The following is a 23,073-nucleotide window of genomic DNA, read 5'->3' as shown; positions in this document are numbered from 1 at the left end:
CTAGGAGCAGCCGCACAGAAATCTCTCTCGCACACACAGACACACACGTGCACATACATAGCACACGCAGATATGCACACACACACAGACATGCACGTACACGAACACAAGCACACAGACATGTGTACAAACATACAAGCACACAGACACATACAAACATGCACACAACACAGACGTTCATGTACATACACAAACACGTGTACGCAAACGCAGATACATGAACACACAGGCACAAACATGTACACAACAGACACGCGTGCACATACACACACACAGACATGCATGCCCGCACCTCACTTCACAGTGCTGCGGAGTCCGTTGCTCGCTTTTGTGTTTCATTTTTGTTCTGGGGTGGGGGTGACAGGTCCCTCGGGGCAGGACAGTGGGGGGAGGGTCTCTGGGCCCTGCACACAGAGCGCCCAGCCCCCGTCCCCGCTCCCTGGCCTGTAGTCCCGGGCCTTGGTCTCAGAAACCAGGCACCCTCGTCCGGCAGTCACGGCCCGCACCCCGCCCCGCCCACCCCCGACCCCGCCGCTGCTGTCCCCTGGGCTCGGGGCCTCTGCTGTGCCGGCTGACTGGTACCCTCTCCCCCAGCTCTCGGGCGGCTGCGAGCTGACGGTGGTCATCCACGACTTCACGGCCTGCAACAGCACCGAGCTGACCATCCGGCGTGGCCAGACGGTGGAGGTGCTGGAGCGGCCCCACGACAAGCCCGACTGGTGCCTGGTGCGCACCACGGACCGCTCGCCCGCCGCCGAGGGCCTGGTGCCCTGCGGGTCCCTGTGCATCGCCCACTCACGGAGCAGCATGGAGATGGAGGGCATCTTCAACCACAAAGGTAGGCGCCGCGGGCACGGGGCACGGTCATCTCCTGCCATAGAGTGGGGGCCCGGGGACACAGGGGGCACCTCGCGCCACAGAGGTGGCTGATGGCAGGCACGGGGTATTTCCGACCACAAAGGTGGGTGCCCGTGGGCACGGGGCCCCTCCGACCACAGAGGGAGAGGCGCCCGTGGCTTGCGGCCGACCTTCGTCCACCTTGCTGGTCTGAGGTCTACACCAGGTGGCAGGCGGGACACGGCCATTGGTGTTGGGGACCACCGGAGGGATGGGAGCGGGCAATAGCCCACCCACCTGTCTTGGTTCGTGCAGGGCCGGGGATGGAGCCGCATCCCTGCCCCGTCTCCGGAGGTGCAGGTGCTGCCCAGAGAGTCAGGGTTGCCTGTCGGAGGGTGGGGGTGGTGGCGTTGTACCAGGACACAAGACCCGGGTGCGGGTGCTGCTTTGGGCGGGCCCGTCATGGGCAGTATCAGCTCTGCAGAGCTCAGCCCTGCCTGGCCTCCGGGACCCCCCCCCCCCCGGGGACCCCAGACTCCACCCCCACTGTGCTGAATGTTCGTGTTGAGTGTCAGTGCCACAGTGTGTGCTGGGCATAGGCCTGGCCGTGACCTGGCTGGGCCCATTGCCCACAGCGGCCTCGAGCCCCACTCGCTCCAGCAACGCGCCACGCAACCCCGGGGTCTTGTCTGTCGCTGGCCGGGCCTGGCGTGGGCACACGGGAGCGGCTGTTTCCTGCCCTTCGTCAGTTCCGGAGCACACCTGCAGCTTCCCGCACCCGTGCCCCCGCGCCCTCCGTGGGCACCTCCGGAGCCCCTCCGCTGTGAGCACTTTAGTCATCGGCTAAATCGGGCGGCTCTGAGCTCAGCCCGTAATGACGGGCCCCGCCCGGCCCGGGCCTAAGTACAACCTGCCGGCCGCAGTGAGAAGCCGGAATTATTAGCCTCTCATCTCTGGGAGCCGAAAGCGGCAAAGCAGAGACGCCCCGATGGGGGGGACGGGTGGGGGGTCCCGGGGATCCATGTGGACCCTCCCTGGTCAGCCTGTCGCCCACCCCCCCAGTAAGCTCGGAAGCGCGGGTTTGAGCAGAAAGTGCCCCCAGGCCGGCGATTAGCAGAGGAGGCGGGAGAGCAGCGGGCTGGCTCAAACAGCGCCTGTTCCAGGCTTTCTGCGTGCGCCCACGGCGTTCCAGCTGCCCGCTGCTGCTCACCGCTGCAGGCCGGGCCGAGGTGGGGAAGGAGGGGTTCGGGCCGGAAACTTGCACGGCAGGGGCTGCGGGCTTGTTCTCCATGCTCAGCGCCACTCTGCTCCCTGCCCTCCTCCGGGGCCAGGGAGGCTGCTCCCACACACGGACACAGGGACGCACAGCACAACACAAAGACGCACGTGCGCACACACACATGCACACACACAAGGACACGCAGCACAACACAGAGAAGCACCTGCACACACATACAGACACGCACACAGGCACACACACACACGGACACGCAGCACAACACAGAGAAGCACATGCACACACATATGGACATGCACGCGGGCCCACATATACAAGGACACAGACCCTCCGGCTCCCACTGGGCCACGGAGGCGTTTCCTCACTGACCCAGGGCGGCCGGGGCGGATGCCCGGAGCTGGCGGAGTCTGGCCCCGCCTGCCCAGCAGTCTTGGGGCCCACCCCGGCTCTATGCATGTAGGTGTGGGGGGTGCTCCCTGCAGTGCTCCAGAGGCCACACCCGGGTCCCCGGCAGGCTTGCAGGGGCTCAACCCACAGCGCCAGAGCCTCGGGAAAGCAGGGTGGCCGCCAGTCCGTCTCCTTGGGGGCTTTGGCACATGCTGGCCTTTGCCGGGCGGGGGGCGGGGTGGGGGCTGGCGCTGCCCCTGCCCTGGTCCTGGAGCACGGGGCGGGGCGGCTCGGTGCCTCCTTTTGGGAGGCTTGGGAAAGAGCGGTTTTCGGTGGGTCGGAGCAGCTGCTCGATCCCTGTGGGAGAGGAGCTGGGGGCCCCGGGGTGGGGGTAGGGGGGCCAGAACAGAGGCCCGGCCCTCCGCGAGCGCGCTGTCTCCGGTGATGTTCGAGCCCCGTGATTACCCGGCTCTGCAATTAGGGAGCCGCAGCGGGCGGCGGCTCTGCCCGGGCTTCACGGCCGAGGTATTTTCAGGTTCCAGCTTCCCATCCCCGGCTTGACGACACCAGGGCGGGGAGTGGGGGGGTGGGAGGGGGGGAGCCCACCGTCAGCAACTGTTGGCACTGTCCCCGATCAAGGATCCCAAAATTACAGACGTGGAAAAGCCGTAAACAGTGACGCAGACGCCCCTTCCCACACCCGCCCCGCAGCCACCGGGTGTTTTTGTGGGGGGGATTGCGGACACCTGTCGGACGGGGGTGGTGGAGCCCCAGTCCTGCCTGCCATGCCCACATCTCCGGCCGGGGCTCTCTGGGCGTCCGGGTGGGGCCCCACCTGCTGGCCCCTTGTGCTCAGGCCCCGGGAGTTTGACGTCTTCCGGTCGGGTTCAGGGTCTTCAGGGCCACCCCTGGCAGGGCTCAGCGCGTATCGGCTGGCTCAGGGATGGCTCCTGACAAGTGCTGGGGATGGAACCCGGGTCCTCTGTGTAGCAGGTGGGTGCCCCTCGGGCTGAGCAGGCTGGCAGAGGGGAGCATCCCTGCGCCGCCAGAAGGTGCCATCAGCTCTGTGGCTGCAGTGGGGTGAGCCCCCCCCCCCCCCCGAGAACCGGATCAGAGCTTCATGTCCCCGCCAGGCCGGGCACCCCCTGCCAAGCCCCCCTCCCCCTCCCTGCCCTGTGGCCTGAGCGAGTGCAGCGCCCAGGAGGGGAGCGGGAGCCCCCGCAGGCCTCCCCATAAAGGTGCTTTTGTGGCAGGAGTCGCAGGAAACGGGGTGCAGGAAGGGTCTCCCCCGCGCTGCCGGCCACACAGGCCCGTCTTTGTGCTGGAAACTGAGAGGCCGCAGCCCAGCTCCCTCGCCGCCGGGGAGGGAAGCGGGAGCCCACGCTGGAAGCAGACGGGCTGGGGCCCACTGATGGCCCTGCCTGTGGTCGGCACTCATCCCCCTCTGCAGAGACCGCACGGCGGGCAGGGAGCTGGCCTGGACACGCGGCGGGTCGTGCTTCCATCCCTGGACCCACATACAGTTCCCCGAGCACCGCCGGGTGCCGCCCAAACCCCCCCCCCCCCACACACACACACACACACCCCACAGTGCTGTGACCTGAACAGCTGCACGGCAGGGACCTCCTCAGACCTGGCTCAGAGGTGCCCGTGGCCTGCCTGTCCCCTCACCCGTCCCCACAGCTGTGCCCACAGCCCCCCACCCGTCTGTCTCCCCTCGACACATGGGTGCGTGTCAGGAAGGGCCCCGGGTGGCCCATCACACCCCTGCATCCCACACCCCGTCCTGGCTTCTCTTCTTAGCCAGGCTGTCCGGAGCCCGTCTTTCCCCTGGACGGACACAGAGTGGCCCCGGGCCCTTGCCCCCTCCCTGCCCCTCTCTGCCCTGTGCCGCCTCCTTCCACGCGCCCTGATGGGGCGCCCCGGGTGTGTGCCCTCAGCCCGCAGCTCTCCTGGGCCTCCCGGCGCCCCCAGAAACCACCACTGGGCCACGTGGATTCTGGTTTTGCTTTTCGGGGGGGTCACCTCCCCCGTTGGTGCTCGAGGACCACGTGGTGTTGAGAATCGAACCCAGAGCCCCCGTGTCTGAGCCTGTCTATGCTGGGCCTCCATCCCCTCCCCTCTGCTCTCCCTCCTCACCCCTTCCCTCCCCCACACTCCCCTTCACCCTCTGCCGCCCTCTCTCCTCCCCTCTCCTTCCCTCTGCCTTCCCCTCCCCTCCCCCCTCGCCCTCCTCTTCCCTTACCTCCCCTTTCCTCCCGGGCATCTCATCTCACTTAATGTGGGCCCTGGTTCTCCATGGGGCCTGTGGTGCCTTCCCTGGGGGCTGGCTCGCGTTGCGGGTCCAAGCTCCTCTCTGAGTGCTCCCGCGGGCGGCCGTGCCCATGGCTGTTCTGCCCGTGGCTGTGGCCCCCGTGTGAGCGTGGCTCCCTTCCCGTTGCAGGGGGATCGTTTCCCCGGACAGCCGGGGCGGGGACTGTCTTAATTAACGGCCCGCGCTTGGCCGGCTGTGTTTTTGGAAAGAGGCGAAGTCAAGTGTTCAATAGAGGTTGGCACGAATGAAACTTTAGAATGTCAATTAAATTGATTTCCTTTAGGACATTTTTACTGCTGCTTTTTTTCGGGGGGGGGACACCGCAAAGAGAGAGGCTATTGATGGGGGTGCGCGGGTTTCCCCTGGCACAAAACGTGCTCTGTGCTCAGCCACCGCTCGGCGGGTGCCCGCAGGGCTGCCAGGCGCACCTCGGGACCTGTCCCGGGGCCGTGTTCCAGGAAACGGGCCTGCCCTGAGCAGCTCTCCTCTGGGACCTGGGTCCAGCCTGTGTGCACGTCCCGGAGAAGACTCGGAACCGCTTCTGGCAACCCCCGACCGCAAGGGCCTGCGAGGGTGATGCAGCTAGGGTCGGGGGGCGGGGGGAGGGGGGCTCGCGCCCGTGCCATCCCCTGGCCCATCCTCTTTCCCCTTCTTCTTTTCCGTCACTGTTGATCGTCTCCGGCTTAGAAACTGGACTTCTGGCTGGTCTCACATTTCCCCTGCCCCATAGTAACAACTTTTTTTTTTAATAGTTGGAGGCAAATACGCCAGGCAGACCCTGCATTTTTGGGTTGTTGGGTTTTTTTTTTTTTGGCTTTTTGGGTCACACCTGGCGATGCACAGGGGTTACTCCTGGCTCTGCACTCAGGAATGACTCCTGGCAGTGCCCAGGACACCCTATGGGATGCTGGGAATCGACCACGGGTCGGCTACGTGCAAGGCAAACGCCCTACCCGCTGCGCTATCGCTCCCCCAGCCCCGGATCCTGCGTTTTTTTCTTACATTTTTTTCTTAACCCGTAAAGACAACCTCCTAAAGAAATAACTGAAAGGTCAGGGCGGGGAGGCCAAGAAGTCCTGGGCGAGAGCGAGTGAGTGGAGCCGGGAGGCAGGTTCAGATGCGCAGAGAATCTTCCGGACTCCTGCCCGAGAACCGGGGAAGGGGGCAGGGCGGGGGCCAGGCCTGGCCACGGGGCCCTGGAAACGCCCAGAGTCCCGCCAGGCGCCCGCATGGACCTGGGGGTCGCCGCCTGCAGGGCGCTGCGATCTGTTTCTCATAAGCGGCAGCGGCATCGCAGCCCCGTGATGTCAGCACTTGGCCGCCCGCCCCAATGGCGAGTGAGTGTTTCTCGGCGCTATCAAATCGCAGGGGTGGCCCCTCCCCGCCCGCCCGCCCGCCCGCCAGTGCATCCCTGACGCGCCCTCCCTCTGCCTGCCACACCGGCCGGTCCGCCAGCTCCGGCAGTGAGGAACTCCGCGGAGAGCAGAAACATCTGGCTCCCAGCATCTCCCGAGCACCAGTTAGAGGCTCTGCGGGGAGGCTGCGCGCCAGGCCCGGCTCTCCCGCGCGCGTGGGAGCTCTTGGGGCCGGCAGGCGGCGGGGAAAGCACCTCTCGGCCCCCGCTCGGCCCCTCTCGGCCCCCGCTCGCTCACCTGGCGCTGTGCCCTTCGGGGCTCGCTCGGCCCTCGCCATGCCCAACGGGACTCAGCCTGCCGACCGCCTGGACGCGCTGTCCCCCGCCGGCCAGCCCGGGCCCTGCAAGTACTGGATACTGGACCTAGGTACCGACCCCCTCACCCCCCAGTGCTTGGCACAGATGCCCGGGGGCTTTCTGTTGGCTGCATTGCCAAGTTGGGGCGGGGAGGACTGCAGGGACCCCGGTGGCGGGGGGATTACGGTGCTTGTGCTGGGGGCTACTGAGGGGCAGGGCCAGGAAGGGGCGTGTGGGGGCGTCCGGCAGCCCGGCCCTCGTGTGAGCAGGGAGAGCGGGCTGGGCTCCCGGCAGGATGTGGCCGCCTTTGACTGCCTCAGGCAGAATCTCCTTAGGTTCTTTGTTTGTCAGGCTGCGCCCCCCACCCCGTGCCCCCACCCAGCCCCAGCCGTGGGGTCCTGTCAGCCCTGCGGGGACCCTCCGAGACGCCCCTCGGGGAACAGAGCCCCGTGTCTTCCCTGTGAGGAAGACAGCCACCGGGGATGCGGAGGTAGACGGGGAGGGGGCTTGAGCGGTGTGCCCGGGGGAACGACAATCCGGACCAGAAGTCGGGGGGGGGGGGGGGGGGGGGGGTGGGCTGAGTGCCAGGTAAGGGTCGGGGCGCCAGTGCGGCCTGACGGCAGGGGAAGGTGCTTCTCGCCTCGGTCCTTGCCGGCCGGGACTCTCGTGGGGGCGGGCGACATCTCTGAGCGTCTAAGCAGGTGGGCAGGAAACCCAGGGAAGGGGGGGGGCGCTAGGCCGAGCCCCGGGCAGAGCCTTGTCCCTGACGTTCCAGAGAGACGGACTGCCTTTGGCCCAGGCCCCTGGCTGTGCAAAGGGGCGGGGGGGGGGGGGGGGGGGTGCCGGGCTGCTGTGCTGAACACAGGCTGCAGTTCCGTCCCTCCCAGTCTGCGTTCACCGAGCGGTCAGCGTCCCCATCTGTGCCCTCCTTATCAGGCTCGAGCTGGAGGCGTCCGAGCCAGGTGGCCCCGCGAAGGACGCGGTGACCGGAAGGGGCAGCGGGTCACCCTGAGGTCCTTTACCGAGAGTGACCTCCTCTGCAGTGAAAGGACCCGCCCCTAGGTTCAGAGTCCTGGCCACTCCCAGCCCTGGGGCTCTCCCCAACCATCATTTCCTGTCAGTGAGCCCCCAGCGGCGTGTCCCCTGCTCCATGCCCACGAGCACCCCGGTTTCAGAGCCCCGAGGGATCCTCCTGAGGGACGTGACTGGACACGCCATTTCATACACAAAGACGAGAGGCTCCCGGTCCCAAGCGCTTCAGGCTGTTCTCAGGCTTCCCTGCTCTGCACACGGGGGGCTCCCTGGGTCATGGGGTGGGGAGGTGTGTGGTGATCCCTTCAGAGTGAGGAAGAATGCTCATGAGGAAAGGTGCTCATGAGGCGGGTTCTCCCTGGGTCATTGGAGGAGGGCGGGGGGGGGGGTGGCGGCTGAGATTCCCCTCAGCATGAGGAGAAATGCTCACTGGGAGGGGTCTCCCTGGGTCCAGGGGGGCTAATGATCCCCCTCAGCATGAGGAAAAATGCTTGTGAGGAAAATGCTGTCTGGGTGGGGTCTCCCTGGGTCGTGGGGGTTGCTGATGATCCCCTCAGCGTGAGGAAAAACGCTCTCTGGGTGGGGTCCCGGGGGGCTGATGATCCCCTCAGTGTGAGGAGAAATGCTCCTGAAGAGAAACGCTCGCTGGACGGGGGTCTCCCTGGGCCGTGGGGGCTGATGCTCCCCTCAACGTGAAGGTTCGCGAGGGTAAGCCAGTCCCCGCACGGGTCCCTGTCCTGGAGAGCTGCAGTTCCGTCTCCCCACACTGGCCTGGTGGCTCCGGGCCGGTTTCCCAGACGCCACAGCCCGTGCAGGGCGGTCTGAAGCCTCGTCAGTTGATGCTGAGGAGAAGCCCCTCCGCGCCCGTGCGTGACGCTGCAGAGTCCCGCAGCCCGGGCACTTGCCCAGGTGCCATCCCCGCACGGCATGCGGTCCTGAGCACTGCCGGGTGAGGTACAGAAACAGAGAAGTGCCAGCAGAGCTTGCTGAGCCGTCCTGTACCGCCACCCCCCTCCCCCGCCCCCAGGCTGCCTTGTTGGACGCCCTTAGGAAGAGGCGGTTCTCCTGCTCCCAGACACTGGCCGGGAGTGTTTCCCGGGCCAGATGGGGATCGTCTTGCTTAGAGCCATCTGCTGAAACCCCCTGGATGTGTCCCAGAGGCAGCCTGAGTGAGGGCTGGAACTGCAGGGGTGAGGTGAAGAGCAGAAATCGCCTCTGAGGGCGTGGGGGCCGGCCAGTCAGGAAGGGCTCAGCCGCGGCCCCCTCGAGGGCACCTGGAACCGATTGCAGGATCCGGGTCTGCCCCGAGGCCCCGAGCTGCAGACCCCACCCCTTCCTGAGCCCCTGCGTCTTGGTTCTCTGTTTCCAGGAGGAATGTGGCTCCTCGCCCTGCAAAGTCCGTTTTTTGAGGGGAAGCATTTCCGCATCCCCTCTCGCTCTTTGTCTTCCGGGGCGTTTGGCGATGCTCAGGGCTTGCTCCTGGCCATGCACTCAGGAATTGCGCCTGGCGGCCTGGCAGTGCTCGGGAATCAGACCCGGGTTCACTGTGTGCGAGGCAGATGCCCCACCCACTTCTCTCTCTCTCTCTCTCTCTCTCTCTCTCTCTCTCTCTCTCTCTCTCTCTCTCTCTCTCTTTCTCTCCCTCTCTCTCCCTCCCTCCCTCCCCCATACCCAGTGATGCTCAGGGGTCACTCCTGTCTCTGCACTCAGAAATTACTCCTGGCGGTGCTCAGGGGACCTTACGGGAGCCGGGGATCTAGCCCGGGTCTGCCACATGCCAGGCAGGCGCCCTCCACGCTGTCCTGTCCCTCTGACCCGATCCCGGGTCCCTGCTGTCCTAAGTGCCCCAAAGGCCCGCAGACCTTCTGTTTCCCAGGAGGAGAGGAAGGGCCCCTGGGGCCAAACCCCCAGACTGCTCCCCACCCCCGCATCCCCCCCACCCCCGCGCCTGGTGGGAAAGGAATTCTCTGTTCCTTCCCGCTAAGTGAAGCCGGGGCTGAAGGCGGGATGCGCGCGCAGCATGCCGGGGGCGGTGGCACGGGAGAGTGAGCCCGCCGTGCCCTTGTCCTGTGGTGACTCCCGCCACTGCAGCTCACGGCGGTTTCCCGTCTGCCCCCGCCCCCCTTCCCCCCAATAGCGCTTGCTGCTACATTCCCCCAAAACTGCTTGCAGGGGATTAGGTTTTATTTGGAAGGGAGGGGTGGCATTTTTTTCGATCTAAAACATGCATTTTTAAATCATTTCCACTTGTTTTCACTCTTGGCACCAAGCCAGGACGTCTGCAGCACTCGCTCAGAGCATCTGTGGACAGAAGTGGGGGCGGGGGTGTCTGCAGCCCCCAGATCCTGGCCTTGGGGCGGGCGAGGGGGAATGCGCCGACCCAGGGGACCCGGAGACCTGAAGGTTCCTCCTGCGCATCTGGAATTCTCCCCGCCCGTCCCGCGGGCTGCCCCCTGCCACACGGGGGGCCAGCGCAGATTTATGGCTTCCTGGGCCTGGGGTGAACGTCTGCCAGGTGCTCGGACGGGCCTCCCAAAGCCGGAGCAGCGACGGGAAAATGAGCCGAGGGAGTTTCAGCAAGGCTGGAAGTGTGTGTGTGTGTGTGTGTGTGTGTGTGTGTGTGTGTGTGTGTTGGGGGGGTCTCCACTTCCTCTTCCTGCCCGAGGCCCAGCTGTGGGGGCTGCCTGCCTGCGGGCGCTGCGCCCACCCGCCCGTGCACACCCCAGGGGGCCGTGGAGTGGACCTGGGTGGGATCTAGCCAGGCATCCTCCTGGTCCCTGACCCGTGGACGGGCACCACTGTCCTGCGCTCGGAGCCTGGTCCTCGGGCACAGCATCTGGGCGTTCCACAGGGCCCGCTCTGCGGAGTCGCCTGGGCTATGTCCTTTGTTGGGTATGGAGTTTGTTCTCGGTCCAGAGACCTTCTGCTGTCCTCTCTCTCTCTCTCTCTCTCTCTCTCTCTCTCTCCCCCTCTCTCTCTCTCTCTCTCCCCCTCTCTCTCTCTCTCTCCCACACACACACACACACACAGACTCAAACATACACAGACCTGCAGACACACAGCTGCCCCTAGTGGGCCTGTGACCCCCCAAGCAATGCCGTGGGACCCCCCCCCCCACACACACACACACACAGTCCCCAGAGCTCCCTGATCCTGGCCGGGCTCTGAAAACCAGTGCTCAGAAAGGAGTGGGTGCCCTTGAAGCGCGTGTCTGCCTGGCCGCGCCTGACCGCCTGCAGGGCCTTCCTGGGTCCCAGCCCGTCCTTCACGCCTGCTGGGTGCAGGCTGGGCCACCCCCTCCCCTCCTCCTTCTGGCCGGGGGTGGGGGAGGCATGCTCGATGGGGTGGGAGTTCCTGGGGATGTGTCCTGTCCCCGCGTCCCGCTGCCCCCAGACACACAGGCTCTGCTCTGACGCAGGCCCCGTTGTGGGCCGGGGGCTTCAGGACGGGGATGGGCCGCAAGTCATTTGAGAGGCCAGACGTTGGGCGACGCCGTCTTCCCTAGAATCTGGCTGGGCTGGGAAGCGGGTGGCGGGGGGCAGCATGCTCACAGCCGCGAGGGGGCACCGGCCCCGCTTCTCCGAGCGACAGCACCGCATGGCTCTGCCGAGGGGACAGAAGTCCAACCCCCTGGCCTGGACTGTGTGGCTGGACCGGATGTCGGGGACCCAGGACCTCACGGGCTCGCTCAGGGCTGGGGGGATGGGGAGAGGGGTCCGCACCCTCCACACCGCTGCTCTCCCACCCGGCGAGCTCTGGTTTCCATCTCTCCGTGCCATCCGTGGGGCCCTGAGGTGAGCGATGGGCTCCCTGGGAACGTTCACAGGCTCGCGCGGTTTATGCCATTGGGTCCAATCACGGGCAGCTCGCTGGTTCCCTGGAGGCCGGGCCGGGTCCTTTCAGGGAGGCGTGGAGGGGTGTTTGGAATCGGACGCTGCGAGCTGACAGAACAAAGCCAGGAGCCGAGGCGCATCCGCTGGCCCTTGTTCCCGCCGCTAACTCGGGCTGTTCCTGGAGCCCGTTGGGCCTGGCAGGGCCTGCCCCTTGCAGACATTTGCCGCCTACAGCAGTGACCACTGGCCCCATCCACTGAGCCCACGGCAGTGCCCAGCCAATACAGTACCCCCAGCCCTGCACGTACTCAGACACGCACCCCTCTCACCCCCACAGAGGCCTTCACAGGCCCAGCAGCCACTGGAGCCTAGGAACCCCCAGGCCATCAGCCCTGCGTGGCTCTCGCCGAGTCCCAGAGCCCCCACCCCCAGGACAGACGCTCATCTGTGCTGAGAACAGGCTGGCAGGGGGCAGCGGGAGGCCGCCGGGAGCCCGAGCTGAGGGAAGCACCCCCCCTCCGGATCCCAGTGCCTCCCTGCCGCCCCGTCCTTAGCATGGACCCTTGTGGCATCTGACTCGGGGGCCTCCTGCCCACCACGGCACAGACGGCCATTCCCTCCCAGGGCTCCAACCCCACTCCAGGCGGTGCTCACGTCTCTCCGCCTGGCCGGCCCGGGCGGGTGCCACAGGCTGGTGAGCCGGCCCTCTCGCTCCCTCTGTGTCTGGCTGGGGGCCATACTAGCCGGAGTGCAGGGCGTACTCCTGGCTGGGGGGTTCAGGGGACCCTGTGTGGGGCTGGGGATCTGGCCGGGGCCTGCCGCGTGCAAGCCAAGCCCCCTCTGTCTCTGCCCCATTCGCTTCACCCTACGAGGAAACATGGCGTGGGCTTTGCCTGTCACTGTGCCAGGGCAGGGAAGGGGGAGGGGGGGGCCTCCCGTGCACAAGGTCACTGGCCACCATTGTGGGCCCAGGCAGCGCTGAATTGTTACCCACTGTGTGTTGGTGCATCCCCTGAGGCAGCTCAGCCTCTCCGTGCGCTTGGACACCTCCTCCAGTCGGCCTTCCATCCTGCCTAAGGCCCCCTCTTCTCAGCTTCTCTCCTGAGGGCTGCTTCCCCCAGCCTGCTCCTTCCTTGGTGCCAGCTCTGGGGGGGTCCAGGCCATGCCGGTGCCAGAGGTGGATTTCCACCCTCTCCGTCCCCGGACCGGATGCGGTTGGCACTTGATAAAGGGGAGTGAGGCTGTGTCTGGTCCATACGTCGCTAGACCCTCCTGTTCCTCTGCCCTCTGGCGTCGTCCCAAGTGTGCCCAAGGAAGGCCTCCCGCGTGCCGGGCCCTTGCCCGCGTGGGCTGGGCCTTCTCCTGCATACAGCGGGCAGCCGTGGGAGGGAGCACCTGCCCGTGAGCACCCAGAAAAGGTGGGGGGAGGGGCTCAAATGGACTGTGGAAGACCCTGCTCGGGCCTGGCACAGAGCATTGTGGGTGGCGGCACGTCTGCCTGGTTGGGGCGCTGGAAGGGACGGGGCAGGAGGGGCGTGCCCGGGACCCCGGGGAGAGGGAGCACCTGTCTGTCACCTTCTTTAGGGCCCTGCGGGAGGGTGCAGACGTGCAGCTTCTGAAAATCTCCTGGTGTCTGCCGTTGGCTGTGTGGGGTCCCAGCCGACCCGCAACTCCCCCCCAGTCCATGACCTTCAGGGGCAGGGCAGGGGTGCCTGGTCACTGCCTGGGGGGCGCAGCCTCGCCCTCTGGCGCCCTTGGGCGGAGGCGGCGATTCTCCTGTCCCCCGCCCCCCCACGCCCGGGGCTCACCGGCCCGTCCCTCCCCCACAGACTCGCTGTCCGTGTCCAGCAACGACGCCAGCCCGCCCGCGTCGGTGGCGTCGCTGCAGCCGCACGTGCTGGGCGCGCAGAGCTCGCCTGGCCCCAAGCGGCCGGGGAACACGCTGCGCAAGTGGCTCACCAGCCCCGTGCGCAGGCTGAGCAGCGGCAAGGCCGACGGGCACGTGAAGAAGCTGGCGCACAAGCACAAGAAGAGCCGCGAGGTGCGCAAGAGCGCCGACGCCGGCTCGCAGAAGGACTCGGACGACAGCGCCGCCACCCCGCAGGACGAGACCGTGGAGGAGGTGCGCCCCCGCCCCGCCCCGCCCCCCGGCCCCTGCCATCAGACAGGCTGGCAGGGGCCCCCTGTTTCTCGCCCCTCCCCTTCCTCGTGGCACTGCCTTGCGGGTGCGAGGTGCAGGGAAACCCTGAGCTAGACTCGGAGGCCGGGGGGACACCTGCTCCCTCACCTGGCAGAAAACTCTGCCGCACCCCCAGGGGCCAGGGTGCACTCCACAGGGGCGGGGGGGGTTCCTCTAAAAGGGCCCCTTGTTTGCTCTTCGGCTTAGACTGTCCCCCCTCACGCCCCCACCCTCAGGCCCTCCCAGACTGGGAAAGGGAGGCGGGGCAGGGGTGGATCCGATGCGAGTCCCGGGCCTGTCCACTGGCCGCTGCCTCGTCCCTCTCTCTGCGCCCTTCCACTGGCGCGGAGTCAGAATTTCCCCCAGCGGGCACACGGGCCGAGACTGAGCCCATCCCCCTCTCTGCGCGGGGACACCTGCCGGGACACGTGGTGGCCGTGAGCAGCCCGCCGAGGGCAGGAGGGACGGGGCTCGGCCGGTTGCTGGCCCCCGCGGCCCCTCCCTCCCCGCCCTGCCCGCGTCTCAGGCGCACGTGGCCGTCTGCCTTGCAGAGAGGCCGGAACGAGGGCCTGAGCAGCGGGACCCTGTCCAAGTCATCGTCCTCGGGCATGCAGAGCTGCGGGGAGGAGGAGGGCGAGGAGGGCGCGGACGCCGTGCCCTTGCCCCCGCCCATGGCCATCCAGCAGCACAGCCTCCTCCAGCCCGACTCGCAGGACGACAAGGTGAGCGCGGGCGGCCCCGCCCTGCCCCCGACCGGCCCCTGTCCTCACGGCTGCAGGCCGCCGTGCCCACGCGCCCAGGGCCTTCGGTGACCACACCAGGTGCCTGGGGCCCTCTAGTGTCCGACTGCGAGGCCACAGTCCAGGCCTGTCTGTGGTGGGCTAGGACCAGGGCTGAGGCGAGCCCATCCCGCAGCGGGGAGGTCGCGAGGGCGTCCACCACCTGGCTCCTCGCTCCTCAGCACTCCATTCCCGGCCAGCTGTTGACCCAGAGACAGTGGCTCAAGGCCCTGTGCTGACACAGGAGGGTCAGGGCCCCGCAGGGCTCCCGGGCAAAGTGTTCATGAGGCCGTCACTGGTGCTTTGTTTCCTGTTTCTGGCACTCACGCCGTTTCCATTGGTTGTCCTCATTTTCCTCAGTTTCCTTCCCCAAGGCTCTTTCGTCCTGATGAGGGTGCTCGCTCACTTTACCAGATTTTAAGACCTGGAACCTGCCGGGATCCCATGACTAACAGATGTGAGACCTCATCGACAGCTGCGAGGCCCCCGTGGTGGTCAGCTGTGAGGCCCCCTGATGGTCAGCTGTGAGGCCCCCTGATGGTCAGCTGTGAGGCCCCCTGATGGTCAGCTGTGAGGCCCCCTGATGGTCAGCTGTGAGGCCCCCTGATGGTCAGCTGTGAGGCCCTTGTGATGGTCAGCTGTGACATCCCATTACGGTCAACTGTGAGGCCCCGTGATGGTCAGCTGTGAGGCCCTGTGATGGTCAGCTGTGAGGCCCTGTGATGGTCAGCTGTGAAGCCCTGTGATGGTCAGCTCTGAGGCCCCCTGATGGTCAGCTCTGAGGCCCCCTGATGGTCAGCTGTGAGGCCCTTGTGATGGACAGCTGTGACATCCCATGACAGTCAACTGTGAGGCCCTGTGATGGTCAGCTATGAGGCCCCTGTGATGGTCAGCTGTGAAGCTCTGTGATGGTCAGCTGTGAGGCCCCGTGATGGTCAGCTGTGAGGCCCTGTGATGGTCAGCTGTGAGGCCCCCTGATGGTCAGCTGTGAGGCCCCCTGATGGTCAGCTGTGAGGCCCTTGTGATGGACAGCTGTGACATCCCATGACGGTCAACTGTGAGGCCCTGTGATGGTCAGCTATGAGGTCCCTGTGATGGTCAGCTGTGAGGCCCCCTGATGGTCAGCTGTGAGGCCCTGTGATGGTCAGCTGTGAGGCCCTGTGATGGTCAGCTGTGAGGCCCTGTGATGGTCAACTGTGAGGCCCTGTGATGGTCAGCTGTGAGACCCCTGTGATGGTCAGCTGTGAGGCCCCTGTGATGGTCAACTGTGAGGCCCCGTGATGGTCAGCTGTGAGGCCCTGTGATGGTCAGCTGTGAAGCCCTGTGATGGTCAGCTCTGAGGCCCCCTGATGGTCAGCTCTGAGGCCCCCTGATGGTCAGCTGTGAGGCCCTTGTGATGGTCAGCTGTGAGGCCCCTGTGATGGTCAGCTGTGAGGACCCGTGATGGTCAGCTGTGAGGCCCCTGTGATGGTCAGCTGTGAGGCCCTTGTGATGGTCAGCTGTGAGGCCTCTGTGATGGTCAGCTGTGAGACCCCCTGATGGTCAGCTGTGAGGCCCCTGTGATGGACAGCTGTGACATCCCATGACGGTCAACTGTGAGGCCCCTGTGATGGACAGAGGGCCCCTCTCCATGTCAGGTGGCAGCTCCCCGGGCTCTGCCCTGGCGGGGCCTGCAGACACCCGCAGTGAGGTGCCCGGCGGGGACGCCGGCCCTGACCGTCCCTTCTCTCTTCTCCTGCTGTGTGGCGCTGGCTGCAGCATTACGTCGACTTGTGCTCTGTGTCTGTCTGGACTCGGTTTCCCTACCTCTCCATCTGACCCCCAGCCCTTCCCGCCTGCCCCGGTCCCCGGCGCGCCTCTCCGCGAGCATCTCCAGCCGATGCGTCGCGTGAAGGCCCCGTGACCTGCAGCCCATCCGTCTGCGTGCGCTGGGCCTGGCGACAGTGGCCAGTGGCTTGCTCCCCGCTGCCCTCCCTGCGGCCGGGCTCCCGCCACACCTCCCCCCACCCCACAGTTTCCAGTCACCTGCAAACAGGCCCTGTTTGCGAATCACTGAAACTCGAACTCAGCCCCGGTCCCCCGCCCCGCCCCACCCTGCTGCCCGCTGCCCGTTTCTAGCCCCCCAGTGGCGTCGATGGCCTGAGAGGCCCCCGCTCCTGTGCCCATCACTGGTCTCGGGGAAGTGGATGGATGGAACCTGGTGAGCGCGTCCCTGCCCCGCCTGGCCCTCCTCGCGCCCATGTGCAGGGCTGGTTTGCCGGTGGAGTCCCCCTGTGGCTTCCTGGTGAGCCCGGTGCCCCCCGCCCTCTCCGCCCCCTCCTGCTCCTGCCACTGCCGGCCTCGAGGCCACGGCGTCCTGGGGGCCCGACCGGTCAACCCCCACCCCCTTTGGGGAATCGGCTCTGCCGGGCCGACGACTGATTCAAACCAGGCCCCGTCCGCTCCCCCCGCCTTGGCCCCCGATCGGGCTTTGTTGAACGTTCCCTGTCAGGACTGTCAGCGGGAAGAAAGGCCGCTGGAAATAAACGCAAACAAAGACAGCTCGTGGTCTCCTTGTCTGGATTGGCTTCCGGGAAGCGGTTGCGCCTGCAGGGGCGTTTCCCGGCTGCCCGGTGACTGTCTCCTGCCCCCCACAGGCCTCCTCACGCCTCCTGGTCCGCCCCACCAGCTCCGAGACGCCCAGCGCCGCCGAGCTCGTCAGCGCCATCGAGGAACTGGTCAAAAGCAAGATGGTGAGGCTCCTGCGGGGGCGGGGGTAGGGGCCACCACGCCGGCCCCATTTCTCCAGTGTCCTCTAGGGCAGCGGCCACGGGTCCCGTGGCGGCCCGGGCACAGCCTCGCATTCCTTCCAGGCGCTGGAAGATCGGCCCAGTTCCCTCCTGGTGGACCAGGGGGACAGCAGCAGCCCGTCCTTCAACCCTTCCGACAACTCGCTCCTGTCCTCGTCCTCACCTATCGACGAGATGGAAGAGAGGAAGTGCAGCTCGCTGAAGAGACGGCGGTAAGGCCCCGGCGGGCAGCCTCCTGTCCCCCGAGTCCGTGGCGGGCAGCCTCCTGTCCCCCGAGTCCGTGGCGGGCAGCCTCCTGTCCCCCGAGTTCATGGCGGGCAGCCTCCTGTCCCCCGAGTCCGTGGCGGGCAGCCTCCTGTCCCCCGAGTCCGTGGCGGGCAGCCTCCTGTCCCCCGAGCCCGTGGCGGGCAGCCTCCTATCTCCTAGGGCTGGTTTGGGGTCCATCTCTGACTCAAGGGGCGTCAGCGGTTAGTGGCCTTTGCAGAGAAAGAGACACTTCTGAACAGAAGCGTTTGCTTCAGCTCAAACACGGGGCCGGATCTTTCCCTGCATGGCCACGATGCTTCCTCAGAGCAGGGCCAAGGTGGACATGCAGTTGGGGAGGCGGGAGTCCCAGCACCGCATCTGGTCCCCCGAGCCCAGCCGTATGCGGCCCCCAAACCACAGCCGCAGAGCCACTGAATCAGTAAGAGCCACGGAACCTATGTGCCGAGCTCCCCGTTGGCAGAGGCCTCAGGAGTGGGGACTCATCCCCAGTCGCAGGTGCCGTGGGCACCCTGCGTGGACCTGAGCGTGGTTGGGACATCCCGGCCCGGTGCCCAGGCGTGCCACGGGGGAAGTGATCGTGACCCTTCCCCTGAGGACCTGGGAAGGTGGGTGGTCACTGCGGGTTCTCTCTCTCTCTCTCTCTCTCTCCACCCCCCCCCCCCCCCCAGCTACGTGTTGCAAGAATTAGTGGAGACAGAGCGCGACTACGTGCGGGACCTCGGCTGTGTGGTTGAGGTATGAGTTTCCCGAGGTCAGACGACCGAGCCCGAGCCCCCTCCCCCAGCCGGAACAAGCCAGGGGCCAGAGACATAGCACAGTGGGCAGGGAGCGCGCCTGGCACGGTTAGTTTGATCAACCGATCAGTTGAAGGCGCAGAGACCAGCAAGGCGTGTGTAATGTTGAAGCTTGGAGAGTTGAAGCTCGCTCAGGCCACTTAGCACTGATCGGCTTTTGCAGTCTCCTTTTATGGGGTGATTGATCAAAACATCTATCGTACCTCAGCGTACACTGTAGCACTGTCCTCCCGTTGTTCATCGATTTGCTCGAGTGGGCCCAGTAACATCTCCATCATGAGACTTGTTGTTGCTGTGTTTGGCATATTGAATATGTCACGGGTAGCTTGCCAGGCTTTGCCATGCGGGCGAGATACTCTCGGTAGCTTGCCGGGCTCTCTGAGAGGGGTGGAAGAATCAAACCTGGGCCGACCAAGTCGGTCGCATGCAAGGCAAATGCCCTACCACTGTGCTATCGCTCCAGCCCACCTCAGAGTACGTAAGATCAAAACACCTCAGAGTCCATATTATCTTGTGACCTATTAACGCACACCATTCCTGATGAGGCAGATCAGACCAGCTCGTGATTCTTTCCATCCCACTTCCCACAAGTTCCACATCAGAATCTGTGCAAACCCATGATAGCCCAGCAAGCTACTTTGTTTAACTTTCCTCCAAGCATAGCACAGTTCATCTGCAACAAAGAGCGGCCACATTGTGGCACGCTGACCCCAGCCCCGTTCACTCAGTTGCTAGCTGTTTGCAGCTATGACACGGCCTTGTTTGCAATGTCTTTGGAACTTCCTCATGGCTCTGGTCAGGCTCCAGTACACAGTTCCGTCCCGGACAGCCGTGAACACCTGGGTCTGGCTGGGTCTGGCCCCCTAACAAAGACCAGTAACGACCTTCAAAGCGTTCTTGAGAAGCCGATTTAAGGCAGTTACCTGACTGAGATGCATGATCGCTTTCCGAGGCAAACAGACTCTTCAGGGGAGTGCGCCCCAGAGGGCCGGTCACTGTCCTTGGTCATAATCGTTGGTTCAGCCATCGCGTTTATCACACGATGGACCTGAGCGTGACCGGAAGGAGCCTGGGAGAGTAGGTGTGGCCCCAGAAAATGCACCGTTGTACAAAGCGTTCTCCCCAAGATCCACCTGCTCGCGGAGCCTGGTGTGTGGTTGCAGCCATGTCTGCCCGCTGCTCGGAGGGCCGCGTCCACGAGACTCAGACCACGTTAATGCATTACCCTGTTGAAAGACTTGTGGGAATGGGCCGACAGCGGGGGTGGACGCTGTCCATCCAGGCTCAGTGCTGAGAACGGAGGAGATGACAGTCCAGGCTGGACATTTTCCCTGTCCACGGCCAGTGGGGAGGTTCACGGCGGGGACGCACCCGCTATCCCCTGAATCCTCTCATGGGGAGTCGAGTGCGCGGTGGGCAGCTCTGGGGACGGTCCTGTGAGCTCCCCTTCTCGCCCGCAGGGCTACATGGCGCTGATGAAGGAGGACGGCGTCCCCGACGACATGAAGGGCAAAGACAAGATCGTGTTTGGCAACATCCACCAGATATACGACTGGCACCGAGAGTACGTAGCCCTGGGGGGACCCGGCAGGGTGGTCTGGGGGTCACCTCTCACGAACCGGAAGGGCCCCCTGCCTCCAGGGCCTGAGGCCCAGAGCAGGGCAGGGCAGCTCACTGCTCCTGGGACCCCTGCAGCCCCTCCCCGGAGGGTGTGACTCTGTCTCCCCCAAGCCGGGGGTTTGGGAGGAGCAGCTGAGTGCCAGGCCCTCGGTGCCCTGAGCTGCAGAGTGGCCGTCAGATTCAGGCCAGAGTGGTGGCCACCTGCAGGGCACACGGACAGCAGCCGGGGCCTCGGGGGGCAGAGCCGGGTCCGGGCTCTCCCTCACCTAACCCAGACAGGGTCCCCGGGTCCCCGGGTCCCTGGGCTTGTCAAGGCCATCACCCTTGGCTCCCCCGAGTCCCGCTTATCGATACCCATCACGAGGTGGGACAGACAGCACAGGGGGCCGGGCAGTTGCCTTGCATGCAGCCGACCCAGGTTCGATCCCTTGCGTCCAGCATCCCAAGCCCCACCGGGAGTGACCCCTGAGCACTGTCAGGCTTGGCCCCAAACAAACAAGCCATCTGTGATTACTAGGGTTTCCCTAATAATAAGGACTCCGGCCACTGGCACCATTGTGGAATGCCTGGGATGGACCACCCGGCCTTCAGGGAGTGCGGGGCCGGCCTCATCTTAAAGGCCCAGCTCAGTGGCCCTCTCTGGTTCCTCCCATCACATACCCTCATTGCTTCTTGCCGACAGCAGCACACACTTGCGGCCCTGGTCACTGTGGACACGAGTGAGAGCCCCTGCAAAGGCCAGTGTTAGTCTCCCCTCTCCGAACCACACAGAGTCCAGCCAGTAGCGTAAAACACAAGCGGGGTTTATTCAAGCCAGCTGGCTGGGGCCAGGCTCTTAGGCACAGGCCCCTGAGCAAGGCGAGAAGCTGCAGATGTTCTAGTCGGCGTGTGTGTCGTAGCCCACGCTTACAGTTTCAAGGAGAGATAGAAGCAAGAATACAGGATTCAGCCAGTTTCGAGTAGCACAAAGAGCCGTTACAGATAGGTCGTCTTCTCCTGATAATTTTCCAGGCCATCCTAGCAGTTGTTCCCTCCTCCCCTGCTCCCGCCCGGGCAGTTTCTGGGAACAGGGCCGAGTTATCAGCCCGGGTGGGGGTGAAGAAGCAGAATTCTAAGAAACCAAGACCAAGTCTTCAGCCCAAAGATGTCCTTCTGTGGCAGGTGGCGGGGGAGGGGGATGAGAGCAGAGTCCGGAGAAAGCCAGATGTGGGGGTGTGGGGCAGGGCTGTAAAGCTGGAGTCCGTCATGGAGTCTGTCTTCCCCCGCTCCGTCCCCAACACGCAGAGGCCAGCGCGGGGGTTGGAGAGATAGTACAGCGAGTGGCTGTTTCCCGTGCTCACGGCTGACCTGGGTTTGGGCCCAGTATCCTGTATGGTCCCCGGAGCACGGCCAGGAGTGATTTCTGAGTGCCGCTGGATGTGGCCCTAAGACAGTAATAACCACAACAGAAATAGTAGATAGGAACAGAGCTTATTGTAGGTACAGGGACCAAATAGACACAGTCCCCCAGAATAAACAGGCCAAGCTGAGACCTGGGAGACCCTGGACTCGCTCCCCAGCACTGCCCCCCCACCCCCAATTTTATTTTATTTGATAGGTTATTTAACTCTCCTGCTAGGAAAATGTCCTTTTTAAAAGACTTAGGGAACCGAATTGCCCGTGGGACGTGCCTCCAAGCAGAACATTTTCCGTGTCCAGTGCGCGTGCCCGCTGGTTCTCCCGGTGGTGGCTCCTGTCGAAAGGGATCATTTGGCAAAGATGAGCTTCCATCTGAAATCAGAGGGTTGGAGTTGGGTTCTCAAGTCGCCTCTTCTCGTTGCAGCTTTTTTTTAGGAGAGTTGGAGAAGTGCCTTGAAGATCCGGAAAAACTAGGATCCCTTTTTGTTAAACATGTACGTACGTCCTGCTGTGGTCTGGGTCCCCTGCCCAGCTCTCAGGGGTATGCCCAGTTAGGGAGGGGAGCGGGGAGGAGGGGCCCTGTGGGTGGAATCAAGCTGCCCACCCCAGGCAGGTGAGCTGACAGCACCGCCTAGTGGTTGGAAGCGGGGACCTTGCTGGATGCCCGGGCCCACCGTCTGGACCTGAAACAGAGCTGATACCTGTGTCCTCGCCACATCACGTGTGTTTCAGAAATGCATGTGATACAATAGACTGTGGGGTGTTTTGTTGGTTTGTTTTTTTTTTTTTTTGCTTTTTTGGGTCACACTTGGCGATGCACAGGGATTACTCCTGGTTCATGCACTCAAGAACGATTCCTGGCGGTGCTTGGGGGTTGCTGGGAATCGAACCCAGGTCGGCCGCGTGCAAGGCAAAAGCCCTACCCACTGTGCTATTGCTCCAGCTCCACAATAGACTGTTTTTAAAACATTTTTTTTTCAAAAATGAGTCACAAGGTTTTGTGTTTTTGTTGCCACAAGTCTCTTTCGTGTCTTACACGAAGGTGGGTGACTTATTTTTTTCTGCTCCCGCATTGTTGTTTTTTTTTAGATGGCGGAGGGGTAAAATATTTGCGGGGGGGGATTATTCTAAGAGACAGCAGGGAGTCGAAAGAGGACCAATACTTTATAAGCTTTTCAAGCCGGTCAGTTTCCAGGTGAGAGGTTGGGTGCCAGGGGCTGGGCGCTTGCCTTGCCTTAGCTAACCCCATGTGGCTCTCTGGCACTGCCACGAATGATCCCTCGGCACCGAGCCCTGTGCACAGCCAGGTGTGACTCCCCCCGCCAAAAAAAAAAAAAAGCGAACGAATGAAACCCAGAAAGCAACCAGCCTCCTTAGAGGCTGCGCCAAGCTCAGCAAGCTGCGACTCTTGACGGGCTCACAGCACCCAGAGCTGAGAGACGCCAACCCTCTCGCGGGGAGGCCCATTCACCAAACTCTGTTCACACGGCACCCCCAGACCCAGGCGTTGAGACACCGTACGACCAGGTCAGGTCGGCACTCGCCTCGCTTCTGTGTTCAGGAGCTTCCCGAGTGGCCTTTGGTGGCAGCGGGAGTTCCACCGTTTGGCTTGACAACTCCGCATCCCTCTTCCTGAGCACGCCTAACCGCACATTTACCAGGAACACGAGCCCATTTAGGTGTTTTCAGAGATGCCCGCCAGGTGCCCTCGGGCACGAGTTGGGGACTTGGCGCCCGTTGCTCTCTGGAGTAGATGTGGCCCCCGGGAGGGGACCCGAGACAGTGTGCCGAAGTGACACATCGCTGGGGCTGTTTCTGGTCCCTCTCCAGGGACGTGTCCCAAAGCAGAACCACATGCCGGCGGGTGCCAGCACCACATACAGGGCAAATGATCTG

At 64.4% G+C, this 23,073-nt stretch overlaps 2 protein-coding genes across 3 annotated transcripts in view; one reads left to right on the top strand and one right to left on the bottom strand.

The window, feature by feature from the left end:
* Positions 1-23,073, bottom strand: part of ANKH (ANKH inorganic pyrophosphate transport regulator) — a 326,406-nt gene that overhangs the window by 31,150 nt on the left and 272,183 nt on the right. The window lies entirely within an intron of this gene.
* Positions 1-23,073, top strand: part of TRIO (trio Rho guanine nucleotide exchange factor) — a 172,244-nt gene that overhangs the window by 127,312 nt on the left and 21,859 nt on the right. Inside the window, 8 exon segments of the mRNA XM_056109061.1 lie at positions 595-838; positions 13,181-13,473; positions 14,082-14,252; positions 16,946-17,041; positions 17,162-17,310; positions 18,034-18,100; positions 19,620-19,723; positions 21,602-21,671. Of these exon segments, the coding sequence (XP_055965036.1) occupies positions 595-838; positions 13,181-13,473; positions 14,082-14,252; positions 16,946-17,041; positions 17,162-17,310; positions 18,034-18,100; positions 19,620-19,723; positions 21,602-21,671 (1,194 nt within the window).

This window comes from Sorex fumeus, unplaced genomic scaffold (genome assembly GCF_029834395.1).
Source record: "Sorex fumeus unplaced genomic scaffold, SorFum_2.1 ptg000264l, whole genome shotgun sequence".
Taxonomy (NCBI): Eukaryota; Metazoa; Chordata; class Mammalia; order Eulipotyphla; family Soricidae; genus Sorex; species Sorex fumeus.
Note: the sequence above shows the minus strand (reverse complement) of the source record. Positions and strands in the feature narration are given on the sequence as shown.